At 42.3% G+C, this 20,085-nt stretch overlaps 1 protein-coding gene across 5 annotated transcripts in view; it reads right to left on the bottom strand.

Moving 5' to 3' along the window:
• CHRFAM7A (CHRNA7 (exons 5-10) and FAM7A (exons A-E) fusion) overlaps positions 1-20,085 on the bottom strand; it is an 88,414-nt gene that overhangs the window by 31,834 nt on the left and 36,495 nt on the right. For 4 of the 5 annotated variants that reach the window (XM_030578901.1, XM_030578900.1, XM_030578902.1 and 1 more), the window contains one exon: positions 9,709-9,753. In XM_030578901.1, the coding sequence (XP_030434761.1) occupies positions 9,709-9,753 (45 nt within the window). Of the gene's footprint in view, positions 1-3,333; positions 3,391-9,708; positions 9,754-20,085 lie in introns of those variants that run through there. The other variant, XM_030578904.1, reaches the window with a different exon arrangement.

Here is a 20,085-nt window from a genome sequence, read left to right as displayed (position 1 = left end):
TTCAGTCCATGTTATTCACTCTCAAAAAAGAATGTTAAATGCTGTGGTTTTGAAAACTATGGGCCCTATCCTGAGAGGTGCTGAACACAGCTCCCATAGATAGCTGCTCAGCCCCATTGCAAGCAACAATGGTCAAGACATGGCCGTTAGTTAATCTTGTATTGCTAGCAGGTCTGGATCTGTCACTCTTTAAGCAATGAATGTAAAATGTATTAATGTCAGGAATCTCATCTCCCACCATCAACTGTATCCCACTTTGACTGCAATATATTTTAGTAACTATTTTTTAGAGAATGAGTCAAAATTTGATAAAATAACTGGCCAGAAACATCACACAAATCGTTCCAGAGATTTGCAAATGTTCAATTCACTTTGTTTTTAAAAATTGAATGTGCACAGCTGCTGTCCTGGTTTTGTGTCACGAGGAAGGTTGTTCTCACAATATTGGGCCCAGACACATCACATGGAAACATCCAGACCAAAATTCAGATAAATTCCAATAAATAGGTCAGAGTTTCAAGACCCACTACTGTTTGCCATAAACAATACAATCCCTTTGACCACTAAGCTGCCAGCAGCTCGCTCACAATTTGAGCTAACCAGCAGCCATGATATTTGGGGCAGAGGGGGAGTAAACAGCTTAAAATCAGATTTAAGCTGTGGTTTTCCATAAACGTGCATCTTACTGTTGAAACCGCTCTGTTACCTCCTGCACAGCATGAATAAGTGTGGCAGACTCAAACCCACAATGTGTTTAGCTCATGCTTGACTATTATTTTAAGAATATCTGAGCACCAGCTGGTCAACAACTTTGAGAGGGAAAAGCTCAGCTCTTGCTTCAGACCACATCAGTCTTGAATTGTGTGGTGATAGCTCTTGGGGATACTACAATTTATATTTTTACATACATCAAATTTTGAGACTACATCTATGATACCAACATGCTTAGCCAACAAAAGGCTGCACCATGTTGCACCACACTGCAAGCACAAAGAAGCCCTAAAGCTGGCCTAGCCAGCCACCAGCAGATCACCACAATGTAGGGGATCTTCCAGTGGCACAACTGGCATAGCAGTTCCTAATAGCTCCTTGCAGACAGCACAGAAAACAAGGGACATGACCAGCGGCTTCCCTGTTATCTAGCATTTTTTAGTTGCTATAACAGTCCCTTTTGAAAAATCCTCTTTGCAGCCATTGTAATTTAGAGAAGTCCTTGGGCTCCTCTAATTTACAATGAGAGACTAGTCTGTCATACAGACAGCCTAAAATTGGGGGGAGCAGACAGGTGGCTTCAAGTTGGGCTGAATGCTTCTCAGCTGTAGACAAGGATCTAGAATGTACATCTGGCTCTTTCCTTTGTTTTTAAATGAGTATGTTCACTATGGAGCATTTCTAGCATTTCCTGTGTAAGGACTTCTCATATACTTAGCTCATCATGATAAACCCCAAAAGGTCTAGCACCAGCTAGAAGTATTGACTTCTCTTCTGCCCACTCTTGTACAATTGTCTTCTCCAGCTGCTGAAAAGCTATATTTGAAAGGGTTTCAGGCTTTAGCCTGTCATATACTTTTGTGGCCAGAATTATGACCTGTGTCACAGTAACCTCAAAGACTTCTTCAATATTATCCAGTACAGAAGACCTTTTAGGCTTAGCAAGTCCTTGTAGCTTTAAGTCACCTAAGCACATGCTTAGAGGTATGGCTGAATTGGTGCCTCAAAAGAAGTTCTTTTCCTGATTACCATTTAATATCAAAGACTATCATTACAAGAAAGCCTGCAATGGTTTATTCGTGACCTGTTCCCAAGAGCACTTCTGCCAAGCCACATGAAATTGCATGAGAGCTTTACAGGTTGATTAAATCAAAATAGGGCATGCAAGTGGCTTTTGAAGTGTTTTATTTTCTTGACACTAAGCTTGCACTTTACCCCATAGCAACTGGCATTTTTGTCAAGAAGCAGAGGCAGTACACATATATGCAATGGGCAAGGGTGATTATAGTATGATACATGCGCATACCATGAATTTTTGAAGTGCATCTTTCCCTCACGGCAGTTCCATCGCACAAAGAGCTTCTACATTTTTGGGTAAGATTTAACATTGTGTTCACTGAACATGTGGACAATTTCCTTTTTAGCTCATATTGACATTTTGCTTTAACTTGATTTGATTTCTCTCATAATTTCAATGACATTTTACATACCCTTTCATTATGCTATGCATCGCCTGTTCCCCTGCATTAACTTCTACCCAAACTAGCCATCAGCTATCCTCCATATAATACTTCAGTACTTGCATGGCTGCTCCAAAGCCAAATGGCAGGCTTTTAAACATAAACTTTCCAAACAGGGCATTTAATGCACACAATATGAAATTTTTATCATTTAGTGGCACTTGCCAAAAATCTTTGATAGGCATTTAGAAAAGAAAAAGATTTACCTTGGGCATTCTGGAAACAATGTTATCTATCATTTTCATGGGGTAGCATTCACATCCAATTGCTTTGTTTAAATCTTTAGGGGGCAGATAAATCCAAATTCTACTTTAGTTTACCACCCTCATCAGTCTGTTGTCCCAATCAGAGTCGTATTACTTACATTCAAGTTTTATTTTATTTTTTTAAACATTTTGCCTTAACAAAATTGTGTTATTAGAGTAGCACAGTTTCAAAGTTATTTGTTTTGCTGCATGCTGTACATGTAACACCACGTACTGAACACTTTTGCCTTTTCTATAGTCGTTGCTATAGAGTTTGCTGAAATATGTGCTTTTCACCCTTTGTCTAATTTGTTTACAACACTGTCAGCCTGACGAATGATCCGAGCATTATGTTATTTAGGCTGTTAGCTCTACAGATGTCAGTTGCTTGACGCAGACTTAAATCTGGCTATATAAGCACCTTTGGTGGTTCCCCCTGGCCCTGCTTATTCCACTAACAATTATTTTTAATCAAACAGTCTAAATTGCTCAAGTTCCATATTTTCTATAAGCTGAACAATTATTGCCTGTCTTCCAATTTCTGCTAAAGAACCTTACCTATGCCAGTTTTTAGAACAACTGCATTATGCCTGAAACCTTTTAATTATTTTGTCATTTTTAACTTGGCAACTTCTGGATCCCTATGAAAATAAATATGATTTTTTTGTCCCTCCCTTTCTTGCAGTGTGTAGCAATGTTGATTCTCTCCCTGCAGCTGGATTTTTGATTGAGTTTACTAGCATGGAAAAATATTTTACATGTGTAAGCAGAGTCTGAATGAACTCTCCCCTGACATCTAGTGGCGAGCTGTGGAAAAGGACTTCAGGAGACGATCTCGTTTGCATGGACACACCCACCTTGCCCAGTTGCTCAGCAAGATGGTATTGCTTGCCCGAAGGATCACTTGTGGCTGGTGTTGGTGTCATAAACAGATAGCTAAGGGTTAATGTCTCTTTCACCTGAAACACCTGACCAGAGAACCAATCAGGAAACCGGATTTTTTCAACTTTGGGTGGAGGGAAGTTTGTGTAAGAGGTCTTTTGTTTCTGTCTGCCTGCTTTCTCTGAGCTTTGGAGAAGTAGTTCTGTTTTCTAATCTTTTCTTTTATCTCCATCTCTTTTTGTTTTATTTCTAGTTCCTGTTTGTGTTTTTCCATCTCTCGCCTGTGTTCAGCTTCTTTGAATTGGTCTTCGGCCTCCATTTTTGTCCTGGTAGACATGGTTCCTGTTTTCTTGGGGTGCCCTCCGGTGTTTATCTTCTGAACTGCAGGCTCTGTTCCCTCCTGGAGTCTGCCTAGCAACAGTGCTTTTTTCCCTTTCTCTCTCTAGCTAATGTTCAATGAAGGGAAACCAGAAAAACCACTTTATTTGCATGCATATAAGTGCTGGTACTTGCCTCCTAATGGGAGGGCTATTGCATGACAAAAGACCCTTAACAGTTTGGTAATGGCTTCTTGCTTATTATGCAAGCCACAAACTGCCAGATAGAGCAGAAAAAAAAATTCTCTCTGGTTCCCTTTTAAAACCAAACTGTTTCTCTCTGCTAAAAAGCCCTTAGCAGAGAAAAGAAAAATATAATATTCCTACTGGCTTCTGGATTCTGTCTAGATCCCACCGCTGCTACACCATGTCATAACCTTAGTCCCAGATTTGGACCTTAGCGTCCAAAATATGGGGGTTAGCATGAAAACCTCCAAGCTTAGTTACCAGCTTGGACCTGGTACTTGCTGCCACCACCCAAAAAATTAGAGTGTTTTGGGGCACTCTGGTCCCCCTGAAAAAACCTTCCCTGGGGACCCCAAGACCCAAATCCCTTGAGTCTCACAACAAAGGGAAATAATCCTTTTTCCCTTCCCCCCTCCAGGTGCTCCTGGAGAGATACACAGACACAAGCTCTGTGAATCCAAACCGAGGGACTTGCCCTCTCCGTTTCCAATCCTGGAAACAAAAAGTACTTTCCTATTTCCCCAGAGGGAATGCCAAGTCAGGCTAGCAATCCAACACACAGATCTCCCTTGATTTCTTCCTCCCACCAATTCCCTGGTGAGTACAGACTCAATTTTCCTGAAGTAAAGAAAAACTCCAACAGGTCTTAAAAGAAAGCTTTATATAAAAACAAAGAAAAAATACAAATAGTCTCTCTGTATACAGATGACACAATACAGGGCAATTTCTTAAAAGAATATTGAATAAACAGCCTTATTCAAAAAGAATACAAATCAAAGCACTCCAGCACTTATATTCATGCAAATACCAAAGAAAAGAAACCATATAACTTACTATCTGATCTCTTGGTCCTTACACTTAGAAACAAAAGATTAGAAAACAGAACTACTTCTCCAAAGCTCAGAGAAAGCAGGCAGACAGAAACAAAAGACCTCTTACACAAACTTCCCTCCACCCAAAGTTGAAAAAATCCGGTTTCCTGATTGGTTCTCTGGTCAGGTGTTTCAGGTGAAAGAGACATTAACCCTTAGCTATCTGTTTATGACAGTTGGATCCCCAGTCTCCTTGTTATTGGGGCAGGAGTAATAAAGCATTGTTATCCTTGTTGTGTGAACCAAGGGCAGCAGAACTATACCAGGCATACCCCGATGGAGGGACTCACCCTCAACTGAATGGCAGTTGCTAGGCAGGGGACATGGGTTCCTAAGCCCAATGAGTTGAGAAAGGGTGTGACTAGATATTTGTGTTTGGTGGTGTGGGGTCTCTTTAAGGGACCTAAATACTATTTGACCTTTCCTCTCTCCACAAGTAATAAAAGAGCTAATTGAAAATCTTGTTGCAACCTACAGAGCTGAAATCATTGATATCAAGGTTTAAGCATTAGACCTACTTTGAGGCAGTGTCTCTATTGCAAGACACTGCCCAGTGTGCACCAGCAGTGAGACTCCCCTAGCAGCTGAAATCAGTGAGAGCTGTGTTAAGTGGTGGGCCTTGAAGACATCTTAATGAGTGGCCCGCCAGGTGGCTGGTAGAAAGATGTGGAAAACAGCCAACAGGGCGACTGACATAGAGGGCCAGAGCAGAACCCCATAGAGAGGCACGGCCATTGGCCAGCAGGCTGACGAGCAAGTGCCCAAGCAGCAGAGCATGTAAGGCACCTCCTTACCACCCCACAGTGGGAGGTGAACTCTGGGGCTGCAGGCCAATGACTGCAACTGTGAGTGGGGTGCAGAGAAGGGACAGAGGTTAAAAGGACTTTTGGGCTGCTGGACTTAAGAATCTGAGTGGAAATCTGCCTAACTTACTTGGGGGTGGGTCTTTTGCTCATGGTTTATGTTTATGAACCCTAGTTGTGCTGTCTTCCCAAATTAATACTGAGTTACTTCCCTCCTTTTATTAAAAGTTTTTGCTACACTCAGACGCTATGCTTGTGAGAGGGGAAGTATTGCCTCTTAGAGGCACCCTTAGGCACCAGGGGATGGTGTCTAATTGTATAATTGTCACAAGTCACTGGGTGGGGGCTCGAGATGGTTTTGTGTTGTATTGTTGAAAAGGAACCCCTAGATACTGAACCCAGCCCTTGTTGCTGCCACATTCCTTTCAAAACAATGTGTACTTGGTGGCTTCAGGGAGTTCATTTAAGCTGTTTTGATAGGAAGTACTATCCATTCTGTATTTCATTTTGATCAGAGGTTCCCAGACTGTGGTACACAGAGCCCTTGGTGGCTGTCGAGGCAACTGGCTGGTTACATGGTGCTGGCTCTCCTTCTCATTTCCAGCTATGAAATTGCATTAAACAATAGTTAGACATGACATATTTTCCTATTATTACTTTCCAAGTAAACAATTTATATAGTTGCCATATGGACATGATGTGATGGTGAATGGGCAGGAGATGGTCCATGAAAGAAAACAATCTATGCATTAAAATGTAGTCCACACTAGGAAGAGAGTTTGAAAACCTCTTACTAGCCCAACTGGGTCAAATCTTCAAACTAATGTGTTCTTTTGTGAGCATTCACCTTAAGCATGTGCACTAGGGCATTTGCACACCCAAATTGCACACACTTTTAAACACTTTAGGCTAGATTCTCTTGGTGCACCTGAAAATAGGGAGCAGCTCTGGGACAAGCTGTAGTCCCTCCTGGGTCCTGTTTTAACCTAGAGGAAATTCAGGTTTACTCCTGACTATCTCCATGTAGGAACGGGATATCAACAGGTTTATATTTTTCACCTCAAGAGATAAACTTAGCATTTATGCACTTGGATAATGGACAGATAAACATACTGCTGGTATCAGTAATTGTAATCAGAGATATAAGCACAGTTTATTGTCGAATCACATATATGCAGTGAAAGTCATTCTTCTGAATCCAAACAAGACAACATAATAGAAAGATGACCGCCGAATTCAGTGGGTTTTGAATCAGGCCAATCTATAAATTTTATTGTTATTTGTTACCAGACTAGCCATACAAAAACACTTAGGTCATTGATTCTTTTACTGTTCATATAAACTTAGTCTACACACTGGCCACAAGCAGCAGTTGCAGTATTGATAGTAAATAGCTGATCTGGCAACTAGTGTCTTCCCTGCTCCATATAGAATACAAAGACAAATAAATGAAAAGAAACTTAATGTGACAGTGTAAAAGAATTAAGAATTCCCTTAGGGAGAAAAAAACACAAAAAATAAGAAAACAGGAAGAGAAACATAAAAGACAAAATAAGTAAATTATAGTCTTTGGAGAATGAACTGTTGTTTCTTATCCTGTGTTTATAAATCACAGTGACTGATGTCACTGTAACTCAGAGCCGAAAACAGATTATATTTGACAGTTTTGATCTTATTGTAAAATTACTGTGTAAACAGCATGAGTTGACTGCTTCCTCCACATCAGCTTGTCTTTGTGAACAGATGTAACAACAACACTATCCTCAGTAGCTTACCAAAATTGTCTTTCCTTTGTATCATAAGATTTGCCAGCATCAGAGAGGCACTCTATAATAAAGTTATAGTATAAGGGAAAAGATGGACTCACAGAGAAAGAATTAAACTGAGTGAGTTTATCATTTTGATTAAAACAAGAGAGATCAAATTTCTGCTGACACAACACAGTTGTTCTGAACAATAAAATTGTTGTGTAAGCTACCACTTAACCCAACGAGTTCAGGTTCTCTGTTACAAGCATCAGTTAAAGGAAAAGAAAGTTCCTATCCCCTCTGCTGAAAGTGGAGGGAGCGCTCCCCATCTCCTCCCTCGACCCAGTCTCAGGAAGCACCGACAACCTATGGCAGCCTCTCCAGCTAGTGGTATGAGGACCTGTCTCATCAGGAAGGACAGCAAGAAACAGTAATAATGAGGGCTCTCTCCCACTGGAGGTACTGCCCAGGGAGGTACGCCAGGGCTGGTTTTAAGACGATTCCCCCAATTCCCAGGAATCGGGCCCAGCACCTAAGAGGGCCCCGCACCCTCCGCCAAAGTGCCGCCAGAAACAGCAGCAACTGATTGAGCTGCCACCAAATTGCCGCCGCTATCTTTGGCGGCAGTTCAATTGCTGCCACTGTCTTTGGCGGCATTTCGGCAGCAGCTCTTTCCAATTGGGCCCCACACGTCCTAAAGCTGGCCCTGAGGTAAGCAGCCTGTTCTGCATGTGTGAGCAGGCACAAAGTACTCTATCGGTGCTCATAGTCTCCCCTGCTAAAAACCAAACACTGCAATCTCCCTTTCCTATCTGACCTTCTTTTGTTATCCATTGCCCAATTAAGAACTGAGCACATAGATATAGTATATTGTGAGCGGCGGTGTTCCCACAAGCTTTATGGGAGAAGCAGAAAGGAATTATGTGTTGTTTCCATAAAAAACTGTAAATGTCAGATATGTGACGTAAGCCCAACGGAAAGTGCCAAAGCATGTGAATAATTCTCGTTTTCATTCATCCTCCTACATTTGCTCTTTCAATGTCAGCCCGTGCCCATTAAACTGCAATGGGCTCCAACTTGGAATGAGTCAATCCAAAGCCTACATTAATGCCAAGCTTGTGGGAAAATATTACAAGTCAAATCAAAGTAAACATGCATGGGCATTAGTGAAATTTGAAAAAAAAAAAAAACCTCACAAGGTGCTACCTTTTAAAATTCCAATGTATCTTCCAATTGTCAAAACATGAGTGAAACCCATTTGCCATCTGTTCCCATAACATCAAGAATTAGATTGTATAGGGCCAGATTTTCTGATGGTGTAAATTAGCATAGCTTCACTATGATCATTTAATGTCCACCAATTTACACCAGTAGAGAATTTGGTATTGAATGGTAACTGCAAGGTAAGAGTTCTGTGTCAAGAATTTGTCATTGCAGCATAGTTAAAGATAGGGCTAAATTCTGGAAAATGTGCACCCTACCATACATGCACAACACAAACAGGAGCACAAGGAAAATGCACGAATGTGCCCATAACTGAACATTAGGCAACTGGAGACAGTGTCTGCCATTACCGTGTTTTGGATGCAACTAAATCTCAGAATTATGGACATTTAACCCAAATAATTCCTTTCTTTTCGCAGTTACTTTTGACACAGTACTATCTATAAATAATTTCTTTTAGGTATCACTTACAATCATAGGCATTTGATTAAAATCCTCTTGCAGTTTCTTAAGAAGACAGACAGCAAATGTACCCAATTTGCAAAGATTGACATCCTTAGGAGAATGGCAACAAACCACAGGAATAACTAACATCTTTGGGATAAGCCCGTCCTCCATAAGAAGAAACATCTTGAGAGTCTCAGAATAGTCACTCTATCAACAAGGTTGGCAAAATATTTATATAAATGTGTGAAACTGTATTTCATGTTCTCTTTCACTATCAAATATGATTTAAGAAAAGGTACCAGATTTGTTGCAATCGGTGCATTTTGTATAATACCGTAAGTATCATTACCTGGGACTCCTTAGGACTGCAATATCTTGCAGTGATCTAGTGTTTAGAGTGACTAAAACAAATGCAATGTATTGAGTTTATAAATCCTTCATATATGGTACAACAATACAACTCATACAATTTTATAAGTATCTGTGAGATGATGTGAAGTCATTCTCCTGACAGCCCAAAACCTTAAACCCAGAATCACCTATTCTACAGGATGTATCACCTCAGAGCTATCCCATATGTCTCAGAACAAAGAAAAACTTGCAAGCAACATGAATGTGGGTTTTATATTTGTTGGAAATGAAAAGCACATTTAAAGCTGCATTTGAAGAGAGATTTTATGTTTCACAACTTACCATTTGTAACCAAATGTTGGTTGTTAAGACTTGATTCTTTTCATCCTGGGGAGAAGAGAAAAAAATAAAAATAAACAAGTCAACATTTGTTCATGGAAAGGACTGTGGCCAGCCTATGGCTATGGAGATGCATGCAGCTTTTCAGAGATTAATATGCAGCTCCTTGCACAGGCACTGACTCCAAAGCTGGAGCTAGAGATGCTAACTTTCCAGTGTGCTGTGGGGTGCTCACTGCTCAACCCCCTGCTCTGCCCCAGGTCCTGCCACCACTCCACCCCTTCCCCCAAGGACCCTGCCCCTTCCCCCGAGCCTGTCATGCCCTCACTCCTCCCCCCGCCCCACCAGAGCCTCCTGCACACTGCAGAACAGCTGACTGCAGTGGGTGGCAGGTGTGAGGAGGGAGGGGAAGGCGCTGACTGGCAGGGCTGCTGGTGGGCAGGAAGCACTGGAGGGGAGTAGCTGATGGTGGGCTGCTGAAATATTACTATGGCTCTTTAGCAATGTTCACTGGTAAATTCTGGCTCCTTCTCAGGCTCAGGCTGGCCACCCCTGGACTGTGGTAACATCATTCGAGAAGTTTTAGTGAATCAAATAGACAGTTATGTTAATGTATCTTTCAGTAAAAGTGATCCTGAGTAGTATGTCCTGTTAGCCTATATGATACCAGTTATGACTCTCTGTACCCCACTGTAACACAGTTTTTGAGGGGGGGGTTAAATTGTTGTTATGCTACTACAGCCCTGTACTGCTGGCATCTCTGAAGTGTTTCTTCTTGGTTTGTCCCTGAGCCCTTTTCTTTAATGTAGCATGTTGGAAAAGCAGAACTAATTGCACTAGACGTTGCCCATTTCAACTTCGCTTACAAGCAGCTCAGCTACTAGTTAACTTAACACATCAGAAATGGAGTTACACCAGCATGTACAAATTATAGAAACAATATGAACAAAAAAACCTGGATAATTGCAAATAGGTACGTATGCAAGTTTAGAGCCTGTTTCTGCTACTCTTACCCATGCGGAGTAGCATCTTACTGTACAAAGTCCCATTGATTTCAGTGTATCATGGTTTTAACCCTGTTTATGGGGAAGTGCATTGATACAATGCCCCAAGAGCATCCTGGAAACCAGACTGTGACTCAAAAAAATCTCAATTTGTCTCAGGGTTCCACACAAACACACTCCAGGTGGATGTACTTTGTACCAGCCTGTAGTGAGCCAGCGCGGCTCACCTCCAGGCCAGAGGAGGAAGAGCCCAGCCAGAGTGAGCGGAGCTAAAAAGCTCTGAGCCCACCCCTCAAAGGGTCAGGTGCTGACCCGGAACTATAAAGGCTGGCCCTCAGAGCTCAATCAGGCCCCAGCAGCCGGAGCGAGCAGATGTCCCTCAGGGGGCTCAAGACTGGGAACCTCCTGCGACCCAGGGCAGCCACCCAGACTGGCCTGAGCTCCCCCACGCCCACTACCCGGAGGAGCTGCCGGAGCTTCCTTATGCCCGCTACCCGGAGGAGCCGCTGGAGCTACCCTCAGTTGACTTTCCGGAGGAGTTGCCGGACCTACCACCCAGCCCTGGCCGCGATGAGCCCATGCTCCTGGACCCTGCAGAGGCCAATGCCAGAACCCAGGTAGGGCCCGAGGGGGAGTACGGAAGTGGTCTGAGGGCAGCCAACCCCAGTCTGGCTGCAGCCTTACCAGAGCCTATGTCAGTGTGTTGCGGCCAGGATCCCCACTGACTAAGCGCGGATCCTCAGCTGCTGCTGGGGCCCCGCGCTGGGACACAGTGGAGTGGGAGGGCCTGTGTCCCCCCTGCCACCCCACTCCGAGGTGGCAGACTCCCCCTCTCCCTCACCTGAGGAGGCCAAAGCCTATCATTACTGCTCAGCCCTGCCCAGGGGCCTGAGCTTCCTAACTCAGTGGTTGCTGCCCCGTCCTGACCTAGGGCCAGGCCTTGAACTGTTATTGTTGCTCAGCCCTGCTGAAGGGCCTGAACTTCCTGACTCAGTGGTTGCTGCCCCGCCTTGACGTAGGGCCAGGCTCATAGCAGTTGTTACGGCTCAGCCCTGACGAAGGACCTGAGCCCCCCTAACCCCCACAGGGCAGGCGACTGCCGCACGGACTGCCGGGCTATTTCCCGGACCCACCAGTGTGTAGTGAGCCGGCGTGGGTTGAGCCCCGGCTGCACTCATGTACACAGCCCTATCACTGAATAGGTCCTCAGTATACTGGCACAAAAAAATTGCCTCACGTATTATGGGGTGGAGCTGTTGCTTGGCTGGCCACCCACCAGTGTGGGATGGGGAGTAGCAGCTCTGCATAGCCCCTAACTTACCTACATGGACACACACAACATAACAAGTCAAGAAAAAGTTATTACTCAATGCAAGTAAGGGTGGCAGAACTAACGCCTTAACTTTAGCATCAGCTAAGAAGATAATTTCCTCAGTTCTCAGACATGGATAAATGTTTGTAATCTCAAGACCCTGGACCTAACGGCAATTACTCAGCCCTCAACCAGACCTTCCTCTAGGGTATTTCTGCCTCAGTGGGATTCTATCAAGGTAATGGGATACACTGCATTCAAATTCCCATCACTAGAATTTGTTTTGTAAGCTGAATGTAAACCACCAGCCTTTTCTGTCTTAAATCAGACTGAACCCTCACCATAAGTTTTACCCCCACCCCCACCCCCGAGCTCTACCAAAGAAAGTACGTGGGAACTCTTTGGAAATTCCACAGCATATCCCAGAGTCACCTGTACAGTGTGGAAGGACTCTCAAACCAGATGATACATCTACAACCTTTACAATTTTAAAGCACAAGTAATCTATGTTTTATTCTTCAGCAAATAATAAATGTCCAAACACAACTGTATTCAAATTTTTGCATACAATACATGAGTCGTCTTCAACTGAAAATGTATATATGCAATTTAATCTGTAATCCATTTGTTTGCAGATTTTTTGAATGAATGGAAGGACTGAAAGATCTTTAACTGTAGCAGTATCAGGGCAGTGCCGTAATAGTTATATAGCATGTAAAACCAGTTATAGCTGCCAGACAAGATGACATTTTAAGAGCAAATGGAGACATTTAAAGAGGAACATCAATAAAGGTGTGAAACTGTTACTGAATCGCATGGGATCCCAACAACTGAATGTACAGCAGAAAGGCAAATGAAAGAATTCAGATAAAAATACCCCCTTAATTGTATTCTGCATGGCTCCATTCTCCCCCTAGATGAGTGCACCTAGCCCCCACAAAAGTCCATGGGATCTGTGCCCACAGTCAGTGGCAGAATTTAAAACTTTCTCTTTGTATGCTGTCACATTCATTCAGTGAATCCTGCCTTTCATCCAAGACTCCCTCCAATAGGCAAACATTCATTTATGAGTCTTCAGGCAGGGGGGAACTGTCTCATCTATGCTTCAATACTAGAAGTACAGTACTTGCTTCAGGCTAAAGGTATGTCTTATGAGAGTAAAACAGTAATTAAAGCTATTATGGTTGCCAAAAGATATAGCTGATGGTTGAGTAAAGGCCTTGCTTTTTCTGTAGAGATTCACAGCAGTCCTTGATCGATATTAACAGCTATTACTCTGTAACATTTGCATGATGCATCACTCAAGTACCTATCAGTGTTATTAGAGAGTCTGCCGGTCCCAATAGCATAAAGGACTAGCTTCCAGTGGACATTAACTCATTAATTAATGAAGAAATGATGTCCACTGGCTCATTCACCATATTACAATCAAAAGGTTTCAATACTTTTCTATTCACTGGTGTTATCCATCTTTTGGGTGAGGTGTAAAATCAAGATTCTGACAACTTGTGATCAGTATCATCTCCAGCACCTTGCATCCAACTCCGCTCCCATGGCTCCCAGTTCTAAGCAATATTGCTCTTCCTCATATCAGATGAGAAGTTGCCACTGGCAAGTTACTGGAGAAAGTACGCGCCAACTCAAGCCTGCCGCTGCACAATTAGCTTTTTAATCCACCAGCTGCACATTTGCTGTCACATCGCCCATTATGGTCTCATCCGCCACGCCAGGATGTTAGGGCAGAAACTCTCTGGCAAGAGGAATGGATATCTGTTATAATACCCAACCAGTCCCTCGTCGCCGACCCTACAATTTGCCAGCCTGGTTTTGACCTGTCCCATCGCCAATGGTCCCTGTTGAACAGCTTCCGGACCAGGCAAGTTCTCTGTGCAGCTAACCAGTATTGCTGGAGCCTTGGTGACAGCCCTTTGTGCAGCTGTGACGCAACAGAGATGATGACGCACATTGTCGATGAATGCCTGCTGACTAGATTCAGCGGGAGCCTAGAATCATGTGCATCATGCCACTGAAGATGCCTTCACTTGGCCAGATGACTGTACACATGCTAAATAAATTAAAGGTCTCATAGCACTTTTCTCAAGGCTATGCGTTTTAAACATAGATGGGTAGACAAATTCCAAATACATCTTGTCTAGTCTGTAACAGCCATGCAAAAGCATATGCAGGACACTACCAATGTGTGAATTCGAATTGGGAACATTTTACATGCACTTTCCTCAGTGTAAATGGCTGCACAAGGTGCAAGGCAGTAGAGAAGTAGGTAGCTGGTTGAAATCTTGTTGCAGAACTGTTAGCCTAGTGAATGTGCATCATTAAGCAACACACTTTCCTCCTGTTGTGTATTTTGTTATTTTAAACGTTCAGAACCTGAAAGTGGGGATTTGAACATAATGGCGCCCATTTGGATCACTATATTTAAGGTCCCGTTCGTTAGTATTTTAATCATAAACCCCCAACTTTCAGCTGTAAAAACTTCACTGTAGGCTGAAGCTTGGTTTATAATATTCCTGTCCTGGAGAAAATTATTTCACAGATTTTAGTTAAAATTGGTTTGGCTGGTTTTCGTCAAAAAGAGGGGCAGACTGGCAGTTCTCCAGTTTCAGAAGCTTTGCATTGCACTCTGCAATCTCACAAACGACATCAGTTGAGGTGGGAGGGAACATTCTTCAGGTTTTTGTGTGCGTGTGTGTGTCTCATGCTGAACAATGCCTTTGAATATGATGGATAAATTCTGAAAAAACAGCTTCTCAGCAAAATATATTTACATTGTTTTCCATCACAGCTGTGCACAACCTCTTAACAAAAGGTTTAGACATTTGGATCGTGAAATTTTGCTCAAATTCCAAATTTGTCATCATTTTGCAGTATTTTAGCAGCAACTATTTGGGAGGGGAAGAGTGTCGCACCCAGTGAGGCAAACCATTTCTAGAGCTTCTCTTACAAATATTGTTTTTAATATGAAAAGGAAAGGGGGACTTCACATTGCACCTGGAGGTGTCATAAACAACACCACCACACAGAAAACAAGGCCAGGAACAAAATGACTCACTTTGGGGAGGGGGTGGGGTTACTAGTTAGCTACTTTAGTTAATGCAGGCTTTAAATCACACAAGAACCGGGGTTCTCAAACTGGGGGTCGTGGGGTTATTACATGGGGAGTCACAAGCTGTCAGCCTCCACCCCCAAACTCCACTGTGCCTCCAGCATTTATAATAGTGCTAAATATAAAAAAGTGATTTTAATTTATAAGGGGGGATCACACTCAGAGGCTTGCTGTGTGAAAGGGGTCACCAATGCAAAAGTCTGAGAAACACTGCACAAGAATAACAGTGTGATTCATGGTGACTATTGAGAAAGTATCTGTCAAACAGCTCAGCTCACTAGAGAACATTACTTTATTCATTTAGTGATCTGACTGATTCTTTGGCTACCAAACTCATAGCTATAGTAACGATTCAATACTGTACAGGGTAAATTGTTGTCAAGCTAATTATGATAGTAGGCTGGGTGTATGGAAGTAATGAAGGGGAGGTAACTGTGATCAGTGACGCTGGGAAGGTTATACATTCTCTATCCCTAAGTGAGTGGGGATGGAACTGAAAGCTGGAAATTTCTCTGTGTAAGCATCTAACAATAATAGCTTCTAACAATGCCTTCTCTCCCCCTTTCCTTTGTTGTTATTCTTAACATTCAACGATCTCTCAGGCTAACTTTCTTTGGGAAACCCAGTATCAGATCCTCACCCTACTCTTCCTACTTCTATAAACTTGACCTAATTTCGTAGTGTAGCCATACCCTAAATGTTTTGTTAAGAAACTGCACAAAGTTGTGATGAAAAACTATCAATTTCTCATTCTATACTGTCACTTATTTACTGGTTTTAGCAGGATAACATTCAACTGGTTATTTACTTCATTCTCTCTTATCTCATTGTCTCAGCACTTCCTAATTATATATTTGAAGCATCTTTAGATCCATTCGGTTAAATAATTGGTACCTAATGATGCTTTTTCCTGCTTTTTTGAAACCATAACCATGTTTTCTAGTTAATGAATTTACCACTTAATAGAGTGAGGTTTTCCTCCCTTTTTAGGGTCACACACTGAGCTCACTATACTGTACCTCTGCAGAGTGAAAGAGCCAGAATTAATGTCTGATCCCTTCAGCCTCCACAGCTTTACTGTTCATAGATAAGGCTGGAGGGTGATTTAGACCCACCTAAAAATCAATTGCAATTGGCAAAAAGGCACTAAAAATTCTCTCTACACTCCATGCTGCTCCTTGGCTTCCAATTGATAGTTTTGTGACAATGTCATACCAAGCTATTGCCAAGAAGAAGCTGAGGTTCATTGAAGCTTTCATGCCATATGAGACATAAGCAGATAAATTTATTTCAGTAGTGAAAGCCCCTTGCTACAGTTCTGCCACAAAACTGAACAGGTTAGGATGATTTCCCTGCTCCTGAAAGCAGTATTCAGAGGATGTGTGAATCCAACTCATTCATAACATTTCAACTTTTATAAGAGCCCCTCTTCAAATTAGCAAACAAAACCTGTTTGGAGAGGAAGAAAGGTCCAGTGGCCAGGGAACTAGCCCATGCCATGCTCTGCCACAGACTTCCTGTGTGACCTTGGGCAAATCAGTGAGCTTCTCTGTGCCTGAATTGCCCATCTGTAAAATGGGGAGAATAGCACTTCCTACCTCACAGGTGTGTTGTATGGCTAAATCCATTAAACAGTGAGGTGCTCAGATTGTGCTGTAATGGGGATTATATTGGTGCCATAGATACAATGGTAGTTAAGGCTGTGGCAGGACAAACACCATCCATCTAAATGGAAATAAGAGGATTAAGGGGAAATACTGTGCATTCCTCTCTACTTTCACATTCCTGCAGTATCAATAATGCACTCCAGCACTTCATCTCCAAGAGATACCCAAAAGAAATATGTATCCCATCCTCATCACACTTGCATTCTAACATGAAACTTAACAGTGACCTCAGATGCTTTTATAACACTAAGTCAGCATATTTGATTGTCGCACATTCCGTGCAGTTAGGAAATTAATGCTGCTGAGGTAGCTGTTAAGGTTTTGCATTCGAGTCAAAGTTTGATGAAGTTAGGGTATGCTTACTTTTTGTTATCTGAAGGTGAGCACCTTATGGAGTGTATAACTGATAAATAACACTTCAGGCAACATGAAAATGGAAAGGAATGCAGTGGGTAAGATTTGTTAGAAGAGGTGAGATGTGAATTTCTGGTTTCCTCTTTCCCAGCCCAGGGAACTTTTCCCTAGGCTACAGTGTGGTGGGTGGGTGGATGAGTGAGTGGATTGGATAGGGTTGGTCTCGTCCCTCCCCCGGGAAGATATGGTTTATTCTTGTTAGAAGCCTATAAGGAGCGGAGTGCTAGAAATTTCTCTGTCACTCAGAGATAGGGGATGTTTAACTTCAAACACACACCCCGACAACAACTACCTCCCCCTTCGTTAATTAAACAGAGCCTACCAAAGTATTTGTTTTAATTAAAGTTATGTCTAATCAGATTGACAACTGCTGAAGTACAGGACATAACCAACTAACATGGTTAGATAGAGGGGTCACTGGATGTTGATTATACATACAAACCAAAAAATAAACAATAAATAAATACAATCATAGAAGATTAGGGTTGAAAGAGACTTCAGGAGGTCATCTAGTCCAACCCCCTGCTCAAAGCAGGACCAATACCCAACTAAATCATCCCAGCCAGGGCTTTGTCAAGCCAGGTCTTAAAAACCTCTAAGAATGGAGATTCCACCTCTTCCCTAGGAAACCCATTCCAGTGCTTCACCATCCTCCTAGTGAAATAGTGTTTTATATATCCAACCTAAACCTTCCCACTGCAATTTGAGACCATTGCTCCTTGTTCTGTCATCTGCCACCACTGAGAACAGCCGAGCTCCATCCTCTTTGGAACCCCCCTTCAGGTAGTTGAAGGCTGCTATCAAATCCCCCTCACTCTTCTCTTCTGACGACTAAACAAGCCCAGTTCCCTCAGCCTCTCCTCATAAGTCATGTTCCCTGATAATTTTCCTTGCCCTCCACTGGATTCTCTCCAATTTTTCTACATCCTGGACACAGTACTCCAGATGTGGCCACAGCAGTGCTGAATAGAGGGTACTAATCACTTCCCTTGATCTGCTGGCAATACTCCTAGTAACACAGCCCAATCTGCCGTTAGCCTTCTTGGCAACAAGGGCACATATCCAGCTTCGCATCCTCTGTAATCCCCCGGTCCTTTTCTGCAGAACTGCTGCTTAGCTAGTCGATCCCCAGCCTGTAGCAGTGCATAGCATTCTTCCATCCTAAGTGCAGGACTCTGCATTTGTCATTGTTGAACTTCATCAGATTTCTTTTGGCTCAATACTCCAATTTGTCTAGGTCACTCTGGACTCTATCTTTACCCTCCAGTGTATCTACCTAAAACACTAATCAACTAATGTGTTGTCAACAGTCAATTTGGGGGGTTGATTTGGAGCACATATTTACCATTATGTCTAAAATTTCTGTACACAAACACTATCAACGTAATTAATATACTAGGAAACAGTGCATGAGGAGGAATGGTATGGACAAAGGACACGTCCCAGAGTACTTTAGATTTCTTGCAAAAGGAAATCACTGGATGTTGATTATACATACAAACCAAAAAATAAACAATAAATAAATACAATCATAGAAGATTAGGGTTGGAAGAGACTTCAGGAAGTCATCTAGTCCAACCCCCTGCTCAAAGCAGGACCAATACCCAACTAAATCATCCCAGCCAGGATGAGACAATCTAGTGAAAAAACTGCCGAAAGACTAATAGTTTAAAAATCACCTCTTTCTGTATCGATTCATTTTTCATCAAACCACAAAGAAAAATTCAAATCATACTCAAAGTTTAGATTCTATATTCTGGGTTTTGTAATTCCAGTAAGATATTTTTGCAAACATAGGTTTAAAGCTCTGTTAAAAGGGAATTCTGTAACACAGCCTTAACTACAGTGCAGCAGCAATAGTCTTGACAATCCATCACTGTCTTAAGTTCTAACAATGATAGCAAAAGACCCAACCTATCACAAATAGAAATTAAGCAGGTGAGCTACTATACAGCCCAATCTGCAGTATATTTCACCTCTTTCACGGTTAATCCCCCAACGTTGGCATCCTAGGCTTCTTATAGAAAAGGAGTTTCCTCTTAAACCAACTGAATGCTAGATATATCTGATGCATCTGGCAGTGCGGGACCAGACTGCCAAGCTGCTCATTTTGGACCTGATCCTGTAAAGTGCTGAATGCATCCTCAAATCCACAGGCCACCCTAAACCCAACCACTCCAAGTGCCGAGTGGAAGTTGAAGGGATCCAAGATATCACCTTTTTTCCTCTTCTACATACAAGTCCAAATTCAGCCATGGAGCAACTTTCCTGGTAGGGTTCTACTGGACTCAGTGACTCTCACATCCTTTCAGCTCTGAATCTCTCTGGTTTTAATCAGACCATTAGGGATAAAGTATTACAGCAGTGCTCAGGATTGAGCCATGTGCCTCCTGTAACATTAATGGGAGTCTTACTGGAAAATCCATACAATCTAGCCTGAAAATGTCTCCATTATTGTTAACAGTACTTGATGGTTGTTCTGTAGTTCAATTTAGTTGCACATTTTCTTGAAGTATTAAAAGAAATGTTAAAAAACAATGAAACTTTTTTTAAAAACTAAGTCTAAAAAGAAAACCTTTCCATTAAAGTGTGAAGGCCCTTGGGCTTAATTCAATTATAGTCTATGATGCGTGTACAGCTGCCTCCAGCTCATTCTCAACACAAGCTTTGTAAAATTGGAAATTAGCATGTGTGAGCAGCAACTACTCTAGTAAATGAAGTAACTCAGTTATTTTCTTCCTTAGAACAAAAGTTGTTAATGTATGCATAGGAATTATAATATATAAAATTATACATATAGTATGTGAGTGCACAAGTGTGGTTTATGCGTGTGCACACACACACACACACACAAAATAA

This window comes from Gopherus evgoodei, chromosome 10, assembly GCF_007399415.2.
Source record: "Gopherus evgoodei ecotype Sinaloan lineage chromosome 10, rGopEvg1_v1.p, whole genome shotgun sequence".
NCBI classification, from domain to species: domain Eukaryota; kingdom Metazoa; phylum Chordata; order Testudines; family Testudinidae; genus Gopherus; species Gopherus evgoodei.
Note: the sequence above shows the minus strand (reverse complement) of the source record. Positions and strands in the feature narration are given on the sequence as shown.